General features: G+C 35.1%; 1 protein-coding gene across 1 annotated transcript; it reads right to left on the bottom strand.

Annotated features, from left to right (window-relative positions):
• Window positions 1-210: 210 nt before the first annotated feature.
• On the bottom strand, window positions 211-7,923 carry LOC128212341 (uncharacterized). Its single transcript, XM_052917744.1, has 9 exons — window positions 7,874-7,923; window positions 7,079-7,110; window positions 4,159-4,549; window positions 3,558-3,731; window positions 2,708-2,795; window positions 2,383-2,507; window positions 1,873-1,967; window positions 1,393-1,518; window positions 211-1,015 (listed from the first exon to the last, which is right to left on the bottom strand). Exons 2-9 carry the CDS (start codon window positions 7,085-7,087, stop codon window positions 959-961), a joined length of 1,065 nt encoding a protein of 354 aa, XP_052773704.1. The 5' UTR covers window positions 7,088-7,110; window positions 7,874-7,923; the 3' UTR covers window positions 211-958.
• Between the last annotated feature and the right edge of the window lie 3,632 nt (window positions 7,924-11,555).

The following is an 11,555-nucleotide window of genomic DNA, read 5'->3' as shown; positions in this document are numbered from 1 at the left end:
GATTAAATCATAGTTTTGGTCTGGCAGCGGGTTAGTGCAGGCAATTCGTGATATGATAACACATTTCCCAATGCCTGGCTCTTTCTTAGAGACAGCCTTATTTTGTGGCTGGTAAACAATAGACAGAATATAGTATAAACGTCAACGGCATTCGAAATGGGGTGTTAAAGCACTTTTATGAGAAGGTTTAGGAATGACAAAAATATCATGTTTCTTTTTCCTTGTCATTTACTCTTTTTTAATTCCTGCACTTATAACTGTCTACATATGCATAAGCTAATAAATAAGTGACAAGTTTGTATACCAGTTCGATATGGTGCTATCAATATAATGCATTGACTTTAGCTATACACATGTCCAAGGACATAAGCTGTAAATTTACATTGTGTTTAGTTAACCGATAATTACTGAAGGAACCTCGTTAATTCAAACAGAGTATCCCGCGAGACAATCAGACCGCTCTAACCTGGCAGGTTACACTAGGTGTCATATTGAACCTTTTGGCGACAAAAACAGTACAACCTTTGAATTACACTTTTCCATGAACATCCGGCACTTAACCTTTAAGCAACAGTCAAAAATTGTATATTCTCGATGGCAAGTATTTTGTAAATATGCTTAACTACGTTTAATATAAACTATTTTTTTTAAAGAATATGCCAAGGACACATTCTAAGGGGATATATACCATATTTATGATAGTGTCTTCCAAAGGTTCTTCAAATACGCAGTGACCCAAAGGTACAATTTGTAACTGTATATATATATATATATATGTGAAGAACATACTTAAGATCTTTAACAATTGCAAAATGATGGTATGGCGATACAATAAAATAAAATGAAACTTTTCGAACACTAATAAAGGTAAAACATATAGAAACATCAGACCAAACTCGAAACATTAATGTCTGAGCAATATACACCACAAACTGACGTGTGTATTTTGGACACCGAATCACTGCTGGACAGCGCCGCTCTGTAACAACAACCTTTCAAGTGCCTCCCATTTAGCCTAAACACGGATAAAAACAGAAAAGTGCAAGAAAAGGGTATAGAAAGCTCTAAATATTTGATACATTCTCAAAATCAGGCCTGAAGAAGCCTTAATCATAGCATGTTCATCCAACTCCCTATAAAAATCTTTGCTTTTACTTTAACAATTCTAGATTATATAAACATTTATCTTTTCACAAAGTCAATTACAAAGTGGTTTATGTCTTTATAAAACCTGATCTTGAGCCTTCCTTGCTTGTTATTGGTTTTGAATTAATGTTTGGTCTGAAGTAAGTTTTTCCAAATCTCAGTTTTTGTCGTTAAAGGGCGCCACTTTAAAATAAAACTCAATAAATCGATGCATTGTTATTAAGTATTATAAGCGCCCTGTTTTACCTTGAGCTTGGCCAAGTACGTATTGGCCATCACTGCCGCCCTCTGCGGCTGCCTGCCGAACGCATTCTGGATTATGGTGAACGAGTTGGTCTGTAGTAGCGTCTCTTTGAAACATGTTTCCATGCTCTGGAAAGGGCATCAACGATAATCAGTTAACAACATGATCAAAATGAGTGAACGCAATTTCCGTTACCGTAAGTGACTCTGTTCATCGAAAAATGGACCGTGTAATGAAAAGGTCACACGGGCCGCTTATCCGATTACCCCATCGGATCCAATGATCAACATTTGTTCTCTAGTTGAACCTTTTCACATGGACTGCTGCATAAACACATGCAGAAAATAACACCAGAGTATTTGTTGGACCTTGCGCTAATCAGCTATAGATAAAATTTTAAAACACTACACAATGGCTGTTGAGATGAACTGCTTTATCGAAAGACGTTTGATCAACAAACACTTTGAGCTATTTTTTTTTACCTGAAATGCGTTGAGCGTGTTGTTGATTGCCAGTACGAACGTCGACAACTCCGTTGTCATGTTGTGGAGAGAGGTCGAGGCTTTCTCAAGTTGGGCTGAAAGTTGTTAGATAAAATAAGTTAATAAATACCTTTTTTTTAAAGAATATTAAGATAAAAAAGCCGATATTTGGGAAGGGCGCGCGCTTAAATTTTCAAGTGAACTTCATATTGCTTCAGTAGAGAAAATATGCCGAGAATACAGCTTTTTGCGTTTTTACCCACGTGTTATACTACATTAAGATCCATTGTTTTGAATCGATTTCTTGTTGTGTCAACAACCGCCTCATCCATAGTTTTAACTGTCACTTTCATTGCAATACAGTATTCATATAAATGTGAAAGAATGACAGACGAAGTCTTGTGCCGACATAACCATTGTAACTGATGAAATGTTATGGCTCTTCATTATGAACACCACAGGATTACTACTTGTATGACGCCATGGTTTCAAGCGCAAGTAACCTATTACCAATTTTCGAATTGATTGCATTTATCTCGAGTTCGGCTTCTGAATTCTCAGCCTCAAGGCCAGCTTTTTTGGTACGCAGATTTTGAGCATGTATCCGACGTTGCTCTGCATGCAAACGAAAGTCCCTGAAACCACAAATGGTTCGAATATAAATGGAGTTGAAAAATCTAAATCAGAAGTACTATCATTACCACTGACAAACAGAAATGCGAAACTGAAATTGTGAAATATAAAGGCGTTCTCTTGTCGAATGCAGTTTGGCTCACAAATAAAAAACGCACCAAAACTGGCATATGACCTTAAATTTTAAAGGGATAGAACTGACCTTGCGATGTTCCTACAACCTCCGGCATCGTTGAGGTTTACAGCCGCCGTCGCCGCCCCTGTCACTGTCAAAGCAAGGCTTGCGCCACCTAGAAGAAAAAACAACACAATTTAGGTGATAATGGGCGATTGTTCAGAACGGTATTAACACTGTTGTCAATTTTATCGTAATTAAGGGCCGGCATCGATGCAAAGGTCGAATGAGGGCCCAAATTTTAAAATGTTTAAAAAACATCAATTTCTATTTAATTTTGAGGTTCAATATTTAACAAGCATGGTTCATATGTATACGTTGCAACATTAACGTTTAAACGCTGTAAGTAGTTGTCGAGCATTTTTTACGAAATCCTATTTAACCAGATTTCCAATCAAAAAGCATTTACGTTTTCCCGGAAATGTTTTAATACAAAAAATATGTTTATGAGTCTACTTACTACCCCAAAACATGTCACCAGGATTGTATGTTTAACTCCAATATAGATCATTCTTCAAAACTTAACAAAACATGAACTTTTTAAACGTTTTAGTATTTCACCTTTCCCACCCACTTTTGCATTGTGGCCGGCCCTTAACGTTCAAATCGTTTCTGCTCAGAACGTTTAATAGATATATATGTTATCTGCAAAATTTCTAACAAGATTTAAAAAAAACTTTTTTACGTAACTAGTTAGGTTTAAAACTAGGAACTAGCTTAACGTTTTCAAGTTAACAACGATGTCTGTGATCAATTTGTTAAACTAACAAAGCTCTAAACTATAGAGGGGATAACCGTACGAGTGATTACTTTAAATGTTAGAGTGATTATTGCAAACATGGCACATGCGTTCTACGGGATCCAATAAAGCTTGTACCGGTGAATGGCGCTAGAAGGACGCCGGCACCGCCAAGCCATGCTCCAAATTTGCCTCTTTTTTTCTTTTTCCTCGCGGCACGCTCGACATTCTCCGCGCTCGCATCGAGCCTTGCTGCGTCATAATCATACGTCACACTGTCAGTCTCGCACGACGATATTTCACTCTCCGTACCTACAAAATAGTTACTAGTATATAGTATAGCAGTGTGTGTACAGCACGTGATAAATGGCGTCATAAATGTTTCGTCGGAAGGCAACATTTAGGAGCACTGTAAAAACATCATTTTAGAAACAGGTTTGTCGAAGTGTTTGACGAAACTTATTTCCTTATTAAACTCCGGAAAAAAACAAAGGCGGGGCCCTTAAAGCGGCATTAAGAATGCCCTTTTGTTTTCTTTAAAATGATGGAGTAAACGGAAAGTTATCTTTGTTGCCTTCTAACGAAGCATATAATTTTATGACGTAGCATATGATGTTGTATACACACACTGGTATAAATAAGCATCAAAGACCGTCGAAAAATCAATCACATTAAAACACTATTTATGTTTTTTTAGTCTGACGTGTAAAGTGGAGGATGTGTTACAGTGGTTGTAAACCTAAAATTTGTGTTGCGAGGGTCTCCATCTTCACAGTATCCCTGTCAATGGTTTGTTTGTGGTTTTGGGTTCGCTCTCTACACAGCTCAATATTCTCGTGCACCGAGGACTGTATTCGGATAACATCGTCTCTTATCGACACAATAGAGGAGGTTGCATTCTCCATTGACGTCACCAGTTTCTGTACCCTGACGTCACTGGGGCACGAGGAGGCTACAAGCAGATTCTTCTCGGTGATGATCCTGCCTCCCTCGTTGCTCATGATGTCCTTGTACTTCGAGACGCAAGACTGCGCACGAGAAACAGTTTGCCGGACGGCAAACTGGACATCCTGATCCGCTTGTAGTTCTGATAACAAAGCCGACATCCCCGCGAGGGCCGGTACTAGTTGCTGGTATAAGAAAATAATACAACACACATTTTATCATGGTTTTGTAGCACTGGCACCAGAAATTCAAACTCAAAATATTTTGCAATGTTTTTTCTTTAGAATAATAAGTTTAATAATCCGGCACCAGTAGTTTTGACGCTATTAGTACTTGGCCCATGTACAAAATAGCACAGCTGTATGTTGCGTGCAACTGTTCTACATTTTATTTTGGAGTAAAACATACATTCCTGGTGACATGTTTACGGGGAAACAAATTTTACAAAAGAAGATATTATCAACTTCCGGTTAAAAGCATTCACATTCTTATGGAAAGGTCTGTCGACATTATTACTTTGTTTTTATGTCAAAATACTAAGACTACCTAATCAACAATGTCTTGAAAGTTTTTGATGACATCTTGTCAAATACGAAAGTTATTAAAAAATGAAAATAGTGGATGAAAATATTTCCTGGTCACAAAAATGCAAATATCTTTTTTTTTTAAAAGCTGGAATCATCACAGAGCCTCAAGACCTTGTTGTTCAGAAAGTTGGTCGATAATTTTTACTCAAGAATGTTTTCATTTTGTATTAAGTTATTTCCGGGAAGCGTTCATACTTTTTGATGGTAGAGGAAATTAAGAGAGTAAGTAAGAATCTGAAAAATTATAAAAGTCCATCCACATTTGATTTTGAATGAGTATTTGGAAGATGCTGATAATGAAAACTTTTCTTCACTAACTTGTTAACCATTTAACATTGTTTTGGATTCAGTTTTTTTTCCTTATGTTTGGATTCAGGGTATTCTCTTGTATGGTAGTGAAGTCTGGGGTTTCGAAAATTTGGATATTATTCAAACATTTTAATTGAAATTTTGCAAATTAATTCTAGGACTGGAATCATCAACTTCTAATTGTATGGTTAATGGAGAGTTGTGTATCACTCATGTTATATTTCAAGTTAAATCTAGGCAAAAATCTAAATTCAAAAGCATTAACTGCTGATTAATACTTTAGGTATGTCTGATTATCTTAAAACTGTAGTAAAGAAAATATTGATTGACCCATTCTGTCAACAATGGAGGAGCTCTATAGATAGTTCCCCAAAATGTCTTATCGTGTATATAAGACTGAATATTGTTTTGAAAATATATTGCCTGTATATCTAAGAAACTCTTTTTTTAAATTTAGATCTATTTATCATTCCATGCCAATATAAAAAGGACGCCACTTAGGCCATAATCAAAGATTCTATACTCTCTGTAGTAAAAATATTATTGGTGATAAATTCCATTACTTGTTTGAGTGGGATCATTTTATTGAAGAAAGGAAGGAGCTTATACCAAAATACTATTACAAAACCATCCCAATTCTATCAAACTTAATATTCTTATGAAATGTAAAAATAACAGTATACTTATTCGTTTAACCTTAATTTGTACAAATGTGGCAATGTCATATGTGTGTTACTACGATCTAAAATAGTTTATCATATTTGTTGACATTGGCTGTGTCATCATTATTTGAACCTGTTGTTATCATATGCATACTGTATGCCTTGATATGAATAAAAATTTAAAAGTAACCCTCGATGTGGCAATGTCATATGTGTGTTACTACGATATAAGATAGTTAATCATATTTGTTGACATTGGCTGTGTCATTATTGTTTGAACCTGTTGTTATCACATGCATACTGTATGCCTTGATATGAATAAAAAGCTCACAGTAACCCTCGATGCGGCAATGCCATATGTGTGTTACTACGATCTTAAATAGTTTATCATATTTGTTGACATTGGCTGTGTCATCATTGTTTGAACCTGTTGTTATCACACGCATACTGTATGCCTTGATATGAATAAAAAGTTAAAAGTAACTCTCGATGTGGCAATGTCATATGTGTGTTACTACGATATAAAATAGTTAATCATATTTGTTGACATTGGCTGTGTCATCATTGTTTGAACCTCTTGTTATCACATGCATACTGTATGCCTTGATATGACTAAAAGTTCAAGTTCAAGATTGGCAATCTGATACAATCTTCTTTTGTAATAAATGCTCAACTCCTTAATACAACTTCACATGCTGCAACGGGTATATGAAAGATGCTTGCAAAATATTAACCTCAAAAAAAAAATAAAAAAATATTGATCCTTTAGCGACGTTTGCATTGCGGCCGCCCCTTAAATATGTTACCTTTATTTTCTCTTGGACTTTTTCACTGTCGCTTGTAAATGTTTTTTTCGGCGGCTTTAAAGGATACAAATTAAGTATATTTTAATTTAATATGGGTTTAACACCAACACTCTACATCTGTTTATTAATAAATAATTAAACGTGTGTTTTGCCTAGTTTGTATTATTAGGCCATCCACTGAATCATAATTTAAAAGATTTTTGTGAAAAGTCCTGCTTATTAAAAAAAAGATGTGAGTATGTCTTCATCATGTAAAGATTATGCCCTTCGTCTTTACGAAATAACAAAAAGATAAATAGAAACTATCAAGTCAACATAGAAAACGCATGTAAAACGAAACTAGAGCTTACCAAAGTCATTTCCAGCAGTTATGATAACCAAGCTGCAAAAGAAAAATGGAATACGAGTGTACTGATGATGATGCTGTTGCTGCTGCTGCTGCTGCTGATGATGATAATGATGATGATGATGATGATGATGATGATGATGATGATGATGATGATGATGATGATGATGATGATGATGATGATGATGCTGCTGCTGATGATGATAATGATAATGATGATGATCACGATTATGATGACCATGATGATCATGATGATTATGATGATGATAATGATGATGATGATGCTGATGGGATCCCAGATACAGCGGTAATTGCTATATATACTATATTGAAATAATAACTACATGACAATTTTTACATAATCTACGATTAGTAATCTTTACAGCTATCGCTAGCAGTGTATCGGTGCACCGGGTGAGATCCCCCTCACACACATATACCCCGTTAAATTGTCGAAGTGAATTTGTTTATTATGTCAGAAAAAGAAAACACACAAAAACAATACACCTGCACTAGTAATACTAGAAAACAGTTTTTGGGTAGGGGAGGGGGACGTGCACAAACCCTTCATTACCAAGATGAACCTCAGACGCAAAGTCCTAGATCCTCATATCGTTATATTACAAATAAAAAGTTTTTGGTTAAGGATGGCCACAACACGTCTGTTATAGTTATTGACTTCATTGAACCATTCGTTACAAAGTTCATGAGTCTTAAACACTGTTCATAATATCCTTTATATTCAAAACAATACTTATTGGCATGTATACCATCGGTCATGAATATGAAAAGTACTTACCAGTTGTATATCTGAGTAGACACTAACAGCATCTACACCGACACCAAGTGAAAACACAGCTGATTTCAAAATTGGAATTCATACTTTTGCTTACATCATCAGTGTACATGCTTGAAAAGATATTAACAATACTCATTAACCTAACGGGAATTTAATCATATTTTTTTTGCGTTTGATTACATCATCAGCGTACATCTATGTGGGTGTACGTGAAATGTGATATCATTTAGGCGTAAATAATGAATACAATCATGTTTGTGAATGCACAGTTACTCGTCTAGATCATGGCTACACCTCATTTATCATATATATGTTTACTTTATTTCAAAGGTTCGAGCCATTGAGTAAAGGTGTGGTCTTAACTACCCTGCTGAATATTCATGGTCAATGTAGAATAGGACATTTAAATACGTCGCAAACTAAACCGGTTGCAATCGCTCGATTATTTTGCAGCTTAGTGTATTGGTTTTGTAAATAAGAGACTATGAGGGGGCAATTTTGTAGACCATGATTTTATGAAAGTGTATCATCTGATAAACATTTTAAGACATGTTAACACCTTGTTTGTTGGGGGATTTGGAAACTACAGCATTTTAAAATTTGTTACCAAATATTTTTTCAGCATTCGAACATAATTTTAAAATTATACCGTTTTACCAAAGAAAAAATAAAGAAAACTGTTTTAATTCAATTATATATATATATGACATAATTAAAAACACCCAATATTTTTTCAGCTAAAAAAGATGTTTCATGGCTCACTGATAAATAAAACATAATGCCAAGTTAAACTTTCACATGTATATTACGATACAGCTTAAGAAATGTATGCTGCATGTTTTCTACATATTAAACAAATAATGCCTACAGTAAGCATTTGTTGTCATTTTGCAATCCTATCTATACAATGATCCTTGTTCATGCAAACTTCAAAAAATAGAATAGCGATAACATATTCCGATAAATGTGCATGTATAATACGTTACTTTGTACAAGTATGGTACAAACAATTTTGAAATAAACAGGAGAAGATTTATTGACAGATTACTTTTCTTATCACAACTCTATAAATCTGTTATGCAAGATTTAATTGCACAAAAGTGAGCGACTTTAAAATATTCCAATCTGCATATTAAATACATTACTTCGAAGTTTAAGTACTAGACTTGACATTTTGACTCGATATGTCATAACACTCCTGTGTTATGTTTATGAACTTGAAATATCAATTACATTCTTAAACGGGTATACTATTGCATCTGTAATGTAAAAAGTAGTCAGCATGTACACGTACATATTATTTGTGTAAAAAACTTTGCTTTTTATGTTGCATTTTAACAGTCACGTAATTTATACCAATTCGTGTGGTTTGAGTTATTTGAAAACCTTCACAAAATTTAAGACCGATGATTTACCATCTCATAAACGACTATTTAGTAGAATATTAGTATAGAGTGAATAGGGAATCTTCAAATTAGAAGCTGACAATGTCAAAACAATGGCTAAAACTCGGGTGAGACTAAAAGATTACTCGAACTTTATCAAGCATGTCTGAGGTAGTCAAGTTAATGCATATTGTAAACGGAACCATCACAGAACACTAAAGCTGGACATTGGACATTCAAATTCAAAATAGATATAGGAACGATTACATGTATACTTGTTGGAATGCATGTGTATATTTTCCATATGTCTTTATATACTGTGAATATAATTATCTTCATTTCGTTTATAAATGGTACTGGATGTGTAGCAGTGGTGTGTAAACAATTAAGCTTATTAAAAATATGCCATTTTGAAAGCATTATCACTGTTTGTCTACATATAATTCACGACCATTCATAAGTATATTCATTTGAATCTTTCTCTGCATATGTGACATCATATATATCTGAATCATGCGTGAGTTTCAAATATTGCGATGGAATCGTAATGACAATGCTCTCTTGGTGTTAATAAATTTTATAATGGTTCATTGCTTTTGTGATCTCTAACCCTTTTCAAATAATTTTAAGACAATAGCTCAAAAAAAAAAATACCGAAAATTGCATGCCATCCAAATTAATTTAAAGTCGGTAGAAAACATTCATTCATAAAACATGTCATACATAAATTTGAATGTGCCAGCACGACATTCGATTTTGAATGTCCAATGTCCAATGTCGTGCTTCATTTTTGAAATCCCAATGTCCAATGTCGTGCTGGCACGACATTCATTTTTGAATGTCCAATGTCCAATGTCGTGTTAGCACGAGATTCACTTTTGAATGGCCAATGTCCAATGTCGTTCTGGCACAACATTCGGTCTTGAATGTCCAATGTCCAATGTCGTATGTTTAGCTTACTTCACACAGCTGAACATTATCATGCCACCCACCGAGCACGGGAAGCGGCGTACGAGTGTATCTTGAAGAACAAGTTATTTTTTTCAGTCGAAGCATAACCAGTGTGCGTATACCACGTGATAAATTAAGTCATAAATGCTACGTCGGAAGGCAACATATTGTTTCGAAGGAAGACAAAGATATCTTCACTATTTCATCACCATTTTAAATGAATCATAGAGCAGTCTACGTCGCTTACGGAGCCCCGCCTTCGGCCTTTTACCCGAGTTTGATTGCGAGTTTCTTTAAACACATTTAGACAATCCTTTTCACAATACGGCCGTCTGACGGAGCGCTGTCAAAACATTATGGAAACAGGTTTGTCGAAGTGTTCGATGAAACTAATCACCTTATCAAACTCCGGTAATAAAACGAAGGCGTGGCTCTTCAAGCGGCATAGACTGCCCTAAGTTCACTTTAAATGGTGTAGTAAAAGATCAGTTATCTTTGATTTAAGTCTTCATTTTAAGCAAAATGTTGTCTTCCGATGTAGCATTTATTACGTAATTTATTGGTATATACACACACTGATAACTAACCATTTATGAACACAAGCTGTAAGGCATGTTAATATTTATAACAAAAGGCAATGTGTTACCCAATAAGAACGTACCGCGTATTTGTTATGCGGACCAAACAGACCAAGTGATAATACTTCTTACACAAATAGGTGACACAGATATATCACGGAACATATAAGGGTTGAGATGCAACCGCAACCAGATTCTTGCTCACAATGTCTTTGAACAATCTATTCACGTGACTAACGAATTTGCTTCAAAACAAGGTAAACAATTATATACCAAATCTCCTGCGGAATTTTTACATGGTGCTTTTGGTGAACGTGTTTTGGTTTCCCTTTAACATGTTTAATTTCCACAAACGTTTAATGCTATTCTGAAATTTTGATGAACTACTATTACTAGAGTCCATATCGTTAATGAGCAAATCCATATCGTAAGTACGAGAGTGCGGAAATCCCAACTTATTGCATGCCGAAAAAGGTTATCGTTCCTGGTTGCTCCCGATGGCCCTGGGATATTTAAAACATTTTGGTGGTCCATGGTGTCGTTATGGTCTACGCCGGTTCACCTCGGTTCATTCCGAATCACTTATCCGAGATACACCAACTTATTTCATGCAAATTAAAAGCAACAAGGATATTAAACGAAACTGAAACACAAAGTTAATTTTATAATGTACTTTGAAATATACCCGATAAGTCATTGCAATTACAACGGAGAGTTCATTGGTGAAGCTGTTCTAGAAAGGGTGATCGTTCGTAGGAAGAGTCGAAA

The sequence above is a fragment of the Mya arenaria genome, chromosome 12 (assembly GCF_026914265.1).
Source record: "Mya arenaria isolate MELC-2E11 chromosome 12, ASM2691426v1".
Lineage (NCBI taxonomy): Eukaryota > Metazoa > Mollusca > Bivalvia > Myida > Myidae > Mya > Mya arenaria.
This window is presented reverse-complemented; position numbering and strand designations above follow the sequence as displayed.